The sequence below is a fragment of the Agelaius phoeniceus genome, chromosome 4, assembly GCF_051311805.1.
Source record: "Agelaius phoeniceus isolate bAgePho1 chromosome 4, bAgePho1.hap1, whole genome shotgun sequence".
In the NCBI taxonomy this organism is placed as follows: domain Eukaryota; kingdom Metazoa; phylum Chordata; class Aves; order Passeriformes; family Icteridae; genus Agelaius; species Agelaius phoeniceus.
In genome coordinates, this window is record NC_135268.1 from 4,625,829 (window position 1) to 4,638,435 (window position 12,607).

A 12,607-nucleotide genomic window follows, 5' to 3' on the forward strand; every position below is an offset into this window, starting at 1 on the left:
GTTGAAGTTCTTGACCCTGCCACTGTAGCCTCAGTTTTGCCAGCTGGCTCTGCTGAGGGCAGCCACATGAAAAGGTCCAGCTGTGGCCACAGAAATAAAGCTGTTCTGACCTCAAGTGGCCTGTGGCCACAGGGAAGGGAAGGGGCCCTCCCTGACACCAGATGTGAAGCTGCTGCACAAGCCTGTAGTCTGCAAAAGAGCAATATGGTGAGGGAGGCATTTGCCTGAAATTTGTAGGAGGATGCAGAAATATTTGGAATTTCTAGCCCTGACAGTTCCCTGCTAGCAGTGCTGTGGGTGGGGGGGAAACCTTTAGTCATTTCTATAAAATGGCTTTGTACTTCTAAATGTGAAACAGGAAAGTAACACGTTGGACTTGTGTGTTTTATTGGCTAAAGGCTATTTAGGTTCTTCGAGGGATTCTTCTCAGGAAGGTGCACATATGAAACCCTCAAAACTGAAGAACATCAGTCAGCATTCAGTCCTGTACCTTAAATAAATCTTAACTATATCTCAAATATCAGATTGTTTCCTGTGAGTGCAAGGGAATATAGTGTCTTAGTGTCTGTAGCAGTGCTTTTTCTGCCATGGCTCTGAGTGAAGAGGTTTTCATTTGCTGTTTGGGCAGCCTTCAGTGATGGGATGGATTTGTCACATCGTCCTGATGACTGCATGTGTCTTAAATGTCACACCTGTAAGTTTAATTAGGTGATTTATTTAATTTAGAAGTGTGACATTCCAATTCTTGAACTTCTAATGCTTGCATTTTCTGACTTTATCCTTTTTTTTTTTTATTATTTTCTGGCACAGACTGAAATGTTCTTACCGATTCAATCCATTTCTTATTACATGGCAGTAGAACTCATTTAATTAAATGCAAAGTTATAAGCCAAATGGGTCCCAAATGTATACTGCTTTAAGAAAAAAAAAATCCAAAAAAACCCCCAAAAAACCCTCACTAGCAAGGTTTTGCCAAGTGTTTGTGTTGGTTTGGCAGGTATTTGGAGGTGAGTTTGTGACCAGAGGTGGTACTAGGTGCAGAAGAAGCAATGTCTTTATGAGAAAGTCACCCCTTTTACCTGGGAAAATGCTGTAGGGCCGTGTGTGTGCATATCCAGCATCCATGGAAAGGATGGGTGGGTGGAGGAGTTTTTCAAGGTCCTCAGTGCCAGCCCAGCTCTGCCTTGGTGCCACTGGGTTGCAGTTCCTGGGCAGGCCTGGGGGAGGTCCTGGTGTGCTAATTAGTGCTGCCGAAATAGAGTTCAAGGGAACTCATCCCTACAATCAATCTGGTTTTAAATCTGTGTGAATATTGACTGAGCTATACCTGTTACTCATTAACCAGTCCTGACAAAATAATCTGCATTTCATTATGGTTCTGGTGGTGAGGGAAGGGGGAAAATAACTACTCTGCTGGTGGCATTTCTTATCAGTTCTGTCCCTTGTATCAATTTGATGTTTATCTCTCATTTGCTGTGAAGCTGGATCATACTGTCTTTCCATGTTTATGATTCTGTATGTTTTCATGTGTGCTTTAAAGTCAGCATGCTGTTACTTTGTTAAATTTGCCAAGGTTTGAGTAGTGCTTTCCCTAATCCAGTTTTAATTCCCTCTGCTGCATGTGAGACCATGTCTCTTTTAAGGCAGCAGAAAATGATGTAGTGCTTAAATTACCCTAAAATACTGATTTCAGAAAGAATTAGAATTTTAGCATTGCTTGCTTTGCCTTTAGGAAAACTTTATTTTTAATCTTTTGTGTTGGAAATGTGTTAGTGTCCTGTCCTGGCTGGTGGCCTTCTTCTGGGACAAGATTGTTTCTTTTCAGTGTCTTTCATCTGGACTTTGGCAAAAAAAGTTAGCTGTAACCACAGTAGGTAACACATTTCCAGACAATGCCTTATTGTCTGCACAGGCTGGATGCAGAGACCTTGCATACTACTTAGAATCAAAATTGAATTACCAACCTTTTGGGCATTTTTATGTAAAATGCTCTTTATTATGGTTTTCTCATAGCTCAAGTATGAGTCACTTGCAAGCCATAATAGATTTTGGCTATGCTGCATGATGAAGTGTTCTGGATGCAGTGAAACATTTAATCAAGACTCCAGGCAGTGCAAGTCCCAGTGGTCACCTTAACAGATAGGGGGGAAAAAAAAAGGGAGAGAAAATGAAACAACTATATCACCTTTTTTTTACAGCACTAGGATCAATATTTCCTAGGGACAACAGAAGGAAGTAGCTTCTTTTTGAATTTTTATTTTAAATGACGATGATGAAAGCAGATTTACACTTGATTTAGGTATGAGGAAGAAATTTTCCACAGTGAGGGTGGTGAAACAGTGGCACAGACAGGTGGTGGATGTCCCATCCCTGGGAACATTCAGGGCCAGGTTGGATGGGGCTCTGAGCAACCTGGTCTAGGTGAAGATGTCCCTGCTCATTGCAGAGAGCCTGCTCTTGAGGGGTCCTTTCTAACCCAATTATTCTGTCATTCTAGGATTTTCCTGATAATGTCAATTAAATTCCAGTGGCTTTGATCACTCTGATCTCCCAGAATTTTATAATGATGCTTTATAAAAGTGTCTTGGTTGAAAAACATCAAGTCACCCTACTAAACTTTACATAACAGGATATTAAATCCAGCAGGGTTCTGCAGTGTTAAAATGCTGGAATTGGACCCCACAGATTAAAATTACTTGGAAAATTCCAGCACTGCATGTTAATCATAATAATATTTATAAGGATCCATGCATGTTTGTTTAATGGACAAAGCAAAACATCTTTCCAAAGTGCATTGAGCCCTAAGTTTCCAAACAATTTCAAGGCTGATAATCAATAGTAATTCCTGATTCTGTGAGGTAAAAGGAGATATTTCTATAATCTCTATTCTAAAATACTGCTGTCTTGTATACAGGGTTGATGTTTTATTTGCTTTGGGGCAACCGAAGTGGGCAGTGGTGGGGCCTAGGACAGCTTTCACATCCTGTGTTTCATCAAGCTTGACCTCAGACATCAGAATTAAGTCTTTTAAACCTGGCTTTTTAAATTCCTTTTTTTTTCCAACCAGTGCCTTTTTAGCACTTTTCCCCCACATTTACTCCCCAGCTGCAATCTTCCCCCTGTTAATAGTGGGGTTCTTAACAACATTACATTTCTATTTAACAGGTTTGCTGGCCTGCAGCACAATGGACTAATGTGATTTTTATTGTGCTAGCATGCACTGGGATTGTTTGCCTCCTGGAAAATGGGATATTCAGATGCCTCATTCAGCCTCAGCTATTGCCTTGTCCCAAGATATTTCCTTTATAAATGGGCTTTCCATCTTGTTGTGAAATTGTAAATGTGCATGATCAGTAGTTCAGGTTTTTCACCTTCCTGAGCTCTGCTATCACTGGGTATTCAAGTAATTTCAAAGCATGAGTGTTTCTTTTACCCTCAAACTTACTGTTTCCCAGTGATTTAGAGCAAGGTGGGAAACTGGTTCAAGATGAGCTATGGGGTTTTATATTTATTTATATATATTTATATATTTATATATTTATTTAAAGAGGATTTTTCTTCTTTTTTTCCTCAATATGTATTTCCAGACATGCTTGTACTCTGATCCTTTATGTCCCCATTCCCTTGCCTCTGCAGTTTGGAGGAAGCACCCATGCACTGCTCCTCCAGCACTGAGTGTAACCACACCTTCATGGTGTGAGTGGCCAGTCTGCTTCCTCACGTCAATTTAAAAAACGGAATCTACCCATGCATGTGTGTTTTCAAGGATTAGAGAATCATTGTTTGCTGGATGAAGAAGAATGACCTGATGAAGACAAGGAAAAAAAAAGAGTCGTGTTGGCCAGGTTCTTCAGTTACATGGATGGGGTGAATTAATAGTTGTATTCTTTCCTTTTATCATCATGAATGATATTACTTAGAATATTTACCAAGGGAGGGGGAAATAAAATCCTTTCACTTTTATTCAGTTCAAATGGATAATGTGCTGCTGTGTTCTCCAGCAAAGAAGAAAAAGCTCCTTAATTTTGTTTTAAGATGAAGGATCATCTGATGGCTTAGGCATAAACAAAAGTCTCCAGGGTGATTTGTGGGGATGCTGCTCATGGATTACTAGAGGCTATCTCCTGAGAGAGGCAGCCAGCAAAGGGAAGAAGAATGACTCAACACCATATAAATGGAAAGAAAAGCTGTTGCCTCTGCACTCTGTTTGATCTTTAATCAAATAGTTGTAGCTTTTGAAGAGGCATGGAAGGCAGGAGGCATCTGGGAGTTGCTCCCTCCTCCCTCAGCTCGTGTTCTATCTATAGATCTCTGAGATCTCTGATCCACTCTGTGCCATGGATAGCGTGGCTCCAAGCAAGAATTACTCTTTGGGGACTCCCAGGGAAACTTGCTGCTGCCACGTGAGCTCATTCATGTTTCCTGTGTCATCTTTTTTCCTCTTCTCATCGTCATTTGATAGGTGGAAGAACTTCAGAGAGCTGTTCTGTCTGTAAACCCTCCTGAGTTTGGAATAAATGTTAATAACTGTAGTAAAACAGAAGGATAGGGTCTGGCCAAGTGAACCCATTGGTTTATGGAAGGTGTTATGATTGGTTAGAATTTGGCACATTGCCTTGCAGGGTATGTTTTATTTTACATACCTTTGTAGCTCATAAACCCAGCCACTAACATAATTTCTTTTTCCAGAATAGAACTCTCATTTTAAGCTTTTTATGTTGAGCGTGGAACTTGTCTAGCCTGTTCAGTAATAGTTACCTGGTATTTTTGAAGTGGAATTGGTTTTTCTGCTCTGAGAATTGAAACTTCATCTTTTAGCAGCTTAGTTCAACAAATTATTTTAAATAAGCTGAAGAACAGTTTATGTCTTAAATTCTTTAATAGATCAGTGTGCTTTAAAATTTGAGGTTTTGATATGATTCCTATATCTGTTAACAGCTGAGGTTTATCTGAATGGAGAAAGCACTATTTTTCTAACATCTACATTCAGAGTAAATTGTGGCAGGACTGTTGGAGGTGAGTGCTGCCCTGCCTCAATCTGTTCTGAATTTGTTTAGGGAGAAAAAAAACCCCAAAAACACAAGAGGCTAATTTGAACAGCAAATAAGAATCCTAACAAGATCAAGGCAATTAATACTTCCTCTGCTTTTAAAATGTCTGTGACAACAGGCTGCAGCAATCAAATTGTCACAGATGAGGATGGGCTGGCCATCTGTAACTGTGGCAGGGGCAGGGAGTTATTGTGAGAATGTTATTATGCCTGTGAAGGAGAAATTTGATTCATGCACAGGGAAATTTGTGGTATTGTTTGGCTTTCTATATTGCAGATCTCTGTGGTTTGCTGTACGCCTCTGTTTTTGCATCTTAGCTTGAGTCAAACATAAAACAAGCACACAAATTAAAACTAATAAAAAAAACCCACACAAAGATGGTTTGCATAGAAATTGATATGTAAAATTACTGTGTTTATTTTACAAGGGTTGGTAAATAAACAATGTGTATTTGTCTGAAGAATAAGCTGTGAGGGAAAGCTTTGATTTTCAATCTTTTTTCTACACGTATTAAATGTGTGAAGGAAAAGCACTGTACTAGAATTTGTACAAAAGTAGAGTGATTTTGTGGATGTGTATGTGGATTGACCAAAGTTTTCTGATTTTTTTTTTTTCATTTTCCCTTGAACAACAAAAGCAAGACAATATTATGAATCTATTGATCAGTTTTCCATCACAGTCTTAACAGATTTAGGAGAGTCTGTAACTATTTGTGCTCTCGTGGCTTCTGCAGACATTCAAGGCTGCTCAGAGGAGCTAAGCCCCTATCCCTCAGTGCCTGCACCACAGGAGAGGGCAAGTTAGAGAATAAAAAAGGTGCAAAGATGCTTAACTATCTTTGCTGTTTCCATGTTTTATAATATTTGAGTCCTCTGAGGGGCAGGAAGATCTTTTGGGTCCCGTATTAAAGTTGCTGTTGGTACAAATATGAATTGAGGATTTGTCAGATGGAAAGCAGCAGAAATTTTTGTTGCATAATGCAGTACTTGGAGTGCTGTGAGGTGCTTGGTTTGTGTCTGCCTTTGCATCCTGGATTTGTGATGAGTGATGAGTTTGAGGTCAGGCAGGAATATTCCTCATTTTGGATAGATTTGGACAGGGAGGTGGCAATTATCACTTTCCCTGTAGCCTGGGCACGTTGCTTCCTGCAGTCCTACTGGCATGTAATGGTTCCTTCCTTCCAAGGTTTGGAGAAATCCCTTCACACCCTTGTGTTCCATCCTGTGGTGTATTTGAGGTTACAAGGCCTTTGCTTTCCTGGATATTTGTTCTTGTACTTGCTGCTGTTGCTGGTGGGTGGTTTGCCACCAGTGTGAGCTGGGAGAATCCTGTGTGCTGAGATCAGGACATCATCTGTGGGACTCTTTGGAATGTGACTCCTGTGGTGCAAACAGCTGGTGACACCACCATGGCCACCTTGTCTTGCCTTTGTTGAGTCCAGGGCAGAATTACACTTAATTTTTAATTAGTGCCTCAGGATAAATAATCAAACCATGTATTTCCTAAAGCGACACACGTCAATTTCTTCATGCAAATGTGAAGTGGGATTAGAAAGAAGTTGGTTGGGAAAAGGTTTAGTTTAGATCTTTGATTAAAGCTTTGTGGAATTTTCTCTTTTCTTTTTCTTCTCCAGTAAAGGCGTGATAAGATACTTTGCCATCTTCCAGTGCCCTGTGGCAATGGGAGACTTTGTGGTTGTGGTTCTCCTGTGGACTTCTGCTTCATGTTGGAATTTATGGAATAATTTCAAAGTGAAATTAATTTGTGAGCTCCTGGATATTCAGTTTACATCCGATCTCATTCAGGATCCTCTCTTAAATGAAATGCAACCGACTCTTTTTTTAGGGAAAATGTGAAGTTTTTTCTCAAATCTTTTTTCATAGATGCCTTAGACCAGGCTGGATGAGCCCTGAGGAACCTGGTCTGGTGAGTGGCGTCCTCATCCCTGGCAGGGTGGGTGGAGCTGCATCATCTTTTGGGTCCCTTGCAGCCCACACCATTCTGTGATTCTGTGCTTACTTCAGTGAAATTTCTGCAAACAGTTGCGTCCAAGGATCTGACTCCCCAGGTCTGCAGTTCTGTTTGGAAGCTGAAGTAGTAAATTCTAGCAGAAGTAAAAAGATAGCTTTAGACACAGATGCTAATTGGACTTAGCCAATGGTGAATTAGGAAGCAATACACATTATCTAAGCCTTGTGGATAAGTAATAAATCATGGTATAAATGCTCTTTTAAAATGCTGCATTCTTTTCTAAAAAATTCTGATCCTTATTTGAGAATTCCTTATTTTTCCACTATCTAAAGCACATCTTCAGTATAAAATGCAGCTTCTTTGTTTGATTTTGAACTGATTTTTCAGAATAAAATTACCTCTTTTATTCTTCTTTTTTTCACTTCTCTGGAATCTGATTTTATAATTAACTTATTTGTCCCCCCAACCCTTAGCCATCTGTGTTCTTGGATCCTCACTATTTCACATTATTCAAGCTGTAGGCAATGCACAGCTCCTACCCCAAACCCCCCAGAAGCTGTCACATATTTTTCATATCATTTGTACAAAGGGCAATTTCTCATCATGAAAATGGGTTCTGGTGGTGAAATGTCACTTGCAGCTGAAACATTAGCTGTGAATGACATGTATGGTAGGAGTAGATGAATTGCAGAGCTGTGCAGCTGCTTTACCTTGAAGCCCTGTCTGGGGAAATGCTGCACTTTGGGGAGGAAAGCAGGAGTGTGCTGTGCCAGTTCCATGGGCAAGGAGGGCTGGCAAAATCCTTCATCTGTCATTTCTACCACATCCCTCCCGTTTCTGTGATTAATTGTCACCTAGTCTCCTTGAAAACCAACCTAGGCTGGCTTCTTCGAAAGTTTGTGTCAATCACAGCTCACGATGCTCTGCTCAGAACTCCTTCTGCTTCTGCTGTCAGGGATATAAATTTAACAATAAAACCTTCTGGGTTGATCTGTCTCAGGCTGTGAATTGCTTTGTGTACCATTTTTGAGTCTCCAAAGGGACTAAATAGGGGATAAGTAAGTAACAGCCTTCTGTAAAAGACCCTTGTTCTGTCCCCACTTCCAGCACATATACTATTATATTAATATTACACTAATATTAATATAATATTTCCTCTGTGTTTGGGATCATCCTGGTGATCGAGTCAGAACAGTTTGGCAATTGGTGGTCCCTATGAAAACAGAACAGAGAAGAAAATGTTATGACAGGGGACTAGAAACAGCAGGAATCATAGACTTTGCATCACCAGAAGTGCCTGTGTTGGTTATATCCAGAGCAGCCCAATCCATACGTTTTCAACTGAGTGCCTGGAGAGTCTTTGTGGATAAGGACGTAGCAGATACTGTAGCATAAATAAGATTTTGTCTGTCAGTCCAGGTACCTTCTTTAAGTCACCCATACCTTTGCCTTTTACCTGTCTCTGTTCCTCAGTTCTTTCAGCTACTAATTTTCTCCTTAGTGGGCCTTCAGAGTTTGGTGACTGTTTATTATTTTGGGTCCAAAACCATACTTTTTTTTCCATGATAAATATAAAACAGCTGTGTCTTCTTTTTCTATTTTGGTATATTATATTCCAGACCTAGCAACAAGAGTAAATGTAGCTCTGCATCTTTTTGAATTAGCATCAGCAGGGCAGCAATCTTGCTTATGAAAAACTAGGGATAAAGATCACAAAACAACCTTTCAGGAACTATCATTCTTACTTGGAAAGGCATACAAATATGGCATGTGAAAAGAACATTTGTTGAGTTTTGGATAGTCGAGGAGAGTAGATGCTAGTGGGTGCTCCTAAAGCAACGTTTATGTTTGCAATTAGAGGAGAGTTTGGAGAGAGAGAGAAAAGCAGATTATTTGTTATAAAATATATTAAGTGCAAGGGTGTTTTTTCCCCCCTCTCGGAACGGAGAGTTGCCAATATATAAACATTTCAGAGAGAATTTTACACCACCTCATCTTTATGTCAGGCAGCATTTAATGGTTGAACGATCTCCTGCCCCGGCACTTGGCAGTTCCTCTCCAGGGGCTGACTTTGAGGATTACAATGACAGTCTATCAGTGGATCTCTTCCAGTATAAACTAGGCTAGGACCATTTAAAATCAGTTGCTATCAACAAGTCAAATTAACTTTATTTGTGTTAGAGGTTTTCCTAGGAGTATTTTATAACAATGTGGAATTTTAATATCCGGACGAGCTTTTCCTATTGTTGGTGTGATTTGGGAATGTGCTAATTCATGTGATTAAGAGCAATTTACCTGATTTCTTTCAGAATTATTTTATTAGTAATGTTCAGGTTCAATCCATGTCCAGTGCTCATTCCAGTTTTTTTCCTGTTCCTTTTTACAGGTAGAAATAACACTTCAGGATATCAATGACAACCCACCAGTATTCCCCACAGACATGCTTGACCTGACTGTAGAGGAGAACATAGGGGATGGATCTAAAATACTGCAGCTGACAGCCATGGATGCTGATGAGGTAGGAGCACGATTTCAGTTCTGAATGTTGGTGCTAAAAGTGCAATTCTGGACATGGTTTTGCCTGTTTTCGTCATCCCTTTGTGTGAGCTTGGCCTTAGGAATCATGGCAGTCATTCACAAAGTTCTCTCCAGCATTGTGGAGCTCTAAGCTAACTTTGGAACCAAGGTGTTGTAGTTGAGCCCAGTTCCAAGGTGTGCAATAAAATTAATCTGAGACAAGCCTTGGAGAACAAGTGAAACTCTGATAATGCTTGCTTTCCCTTTGACTAGACTTAACAAAGATCAATATTATCCCTTCCAAAAGAAGGTTTTATTTTACCAAAAACCAGAGAAAAGAAATAATGATAAAATGTGTGCTCTGTACATGAATTGGTTTGCAAAAGAGTTTTGCCCTCTGAGATTCATTATTATGAGAATGCTGCAACTAAGGTACTATGAAGAAACTACCATGCTATTGATACATTCATTTATTTTAGAAACTTAAGTTATAAAAATGTTAATCACGTTAATTTTGTTTGCTTGCACTGTTTCTTTCCATGAGGAAAACAACTAAAAAGTCAAAATAATCATGCAAAAAGTTTGTGTTGTCATTAAAATACAGAGTTACACTTGACAACAGCAAGCAGTTCTTGTTTTCCAATAGTAGGGTGATTCAACCTCCTTAGGAGAATTTTATTGCTGGCCTTTTTTGTGTTTGCTTGGTTAATCTTCCTGTGATTGTTAATTGGTGTACTTAATCTTACTACTACAGAGGGAACCACGGGAACACCCCCGGGAATGGTGCAAATGTGTTGTAAATATTTTGGTTTTCCCTTTATTTTCCAGTAGTAGCCTGATACACAGACAAAACCCAGGATTTTGGAAAGGTGCACTAGTATAACAACAATTCTAGCTGCTTGTCTTTCTTTTAGGAAGTGGTAAATACTGAGCTACCACTCTGTGGTGTGGTATGGCAAATATATCTAAGATTATAGTAATAGTGCTCCAGCCTCTTTTTAACCATTCCTGAACTGCCCTGTATCTCTTACCCCTTCTGAATAATGACATTCCCACATCCAGTGGGAAGTGATTTGTTACCTTAGAGAGAAAGCAGTCAGTGTTTTTATCAAAAGGAATGATTTCCATTTCCCTGCCAGAACATTTGTAACTCAAACTCTATACAAGGAGTCCAAGTTTTCCTAGTGATGTGCAGCTTTGGGCTGAGATACCTTTTTATTCCCCCTTGCTTTTTGAAGGGGGAGGGTTTGTATTGAGGGCAGAGAATAAACCAGTATCACACATGGCCGTGGTTTTAGCTGCACTCTGTTAGAAGGACTCTGGCTGGTCAAACGTGGGGTGAAGAATGTGATCACTCTGAAAATTCCCGTGAGATGTGATGGCTAAGCCACACAATTGGAGGAAAGCCTGTGACATCCCCATGGCACACCTGAGCACACAGATGGAGCACTGCACCTGCAGAAGCCTGTTTTCTTTCTAAATTTGCTTTTATCAGTTAGCTCAGTCTGACTCTTTGAAAGAGCACCCCAGGGAGAAAGTTTGGCACGGGGCACTCTGGTAAGGTCAGGTAACTAACGCTTGTCTCTCCTCTCACAAATACAAGCAGGTGTTTATCCCTGTTAATTTGCTTTTTTAGGCAGGAGTATTTGAAACAGCCCTAGAATTCCTTTCCACCTTATCTCTCTGATCTGCTGTTCATTGCAGAATGCTACTGGCACATCAGCAGCAGGTTTCAGCTGTCAAACCTGAGCTCTGGCCTGGCACCAGAGGAGGGCACAGTAAATATCTGCTTGCATTTCCAGGCACCATCAGCACACAGGGTTTAGAGTACTGTATCAGATGTTAGAGGCTACCAAACCTTCGGTGTCCTTAAGCCTGTCTTGCAAAAAGAAGTACATGACATTTTTCTGTGTAACATTACTTTTCCTTAATTTTCCTTTCAACCAAAATGCTCAAAGTCCACATGAATGCTTCTTTTTTCCCCCTCAAGAATAAATGAAATTTTGTGACCCAAAAGCAAATGCTTTTGACTTGCAGCACAACCCAAAAGATCAGAGCTGTGATGTTAATGATGTGTGATTTGTCACTCTGGGGTTTTTTTATTTACATGGGTAAATAGATTTCCATGCAGAAACTGACCTTTGAGGGGCTGCTGCAAGCACAGTCTCCATGAGTTTCTCCTGACCACGAGCTGTGGCTGGAAGTGCTGCCACATGGCTGCCCCAGGTCCTCCCTGCTTCCATGCCTCCCTCCCTTCTTCTCCTGCTCCCTCCATCCCATCTCCAGAGAGCAAGAAAAGCAGAGCTGATCCCACTGGCAGGGATTTAATTTAACCTCCCAAGATAATAAGGATCAATGTTTATTCTTGTTTTAAGAAGTCACACTGCTCAGTGATGCTGGTTTGAAACTAAAACAGGTAACAGAGTTTTTGGTATTGATTGGATGAAGAGTGGAGCACAAAGTATCTGGGTAACCTCATCATTTCACATCTCATAAATAAAAACTGTGTGCTTGTGGGGCTGAAGCAGGGACTGGGCAGGAAGGCTGTTTATTAAAGGAAACCGTTCTGAAAAATAATCCCCGAGCGCCGTTCCTGGAACGATCCTTGTCTCACTGCGAGTTATGATGTGGTTTTCCTGGCGAGCGAGGCGATCTGACCACTTCTGTTCTGGCTTAGGGAGCCAATGCCCTGGTGACATACACCATCATCAGTGGTGCAGACGATAGCTTCCACATTGACCCCGAGTCAGGGGAGCTGATCGCCACCCGGCGCCTGGACCGCGAGCGCCGCTCCAAGTACTCCCTGCTGGTGCGCGCTGACGACGGCCTGCAGTCCTCAGATGTGAGGATCAACATCACCGTCAGCGACGTCAACGACCACATCCCCAAGTTCTCCAAGCCAGTGTACTCCTTTGACATCCCAGAAGATGCCACTCCAGGTAAACAGGACGTGGAAATACTCGTGTGGTTGTTTTCTTCGTTTAAAGCTGGTTTTGGATGCAGGAGCGCCTTTTGATGCTTCAAAGGGGAGTTGTAACCTAAGAAGTATTTAGATCAAAAGTTTTCAA

The 12,607-nt window shown here is 40.8% G+C and overlaps 1 protein-coding gene across 1 annotated transcript in view; it reads left to right on the plus strand.

Moving 5' to 3' along the window:
- Positions 1 to 12,607, plus strand: part of FAT4 (FAT atypical cadherin 4) — a 132,356-nt gene that overhangs the window by 62,585 nt on the left and 57,164 nt on the right. Inside the window, exons 2-3 of the mRNA XM_054633494.2 lie at positions 9,409 to 9,540; positions 12,217 to 12,478. Of these exons, the coding sequence (XP_054489469.2) occupies positions 9,409 to 9,540; positions 12,217 to 12,478 (394 nt within the window). The remainder of the gene's footprint in view (positions 1 to 9,408; positions 9,541 to 12,216; positions 12,479 to 12,607) is intronic.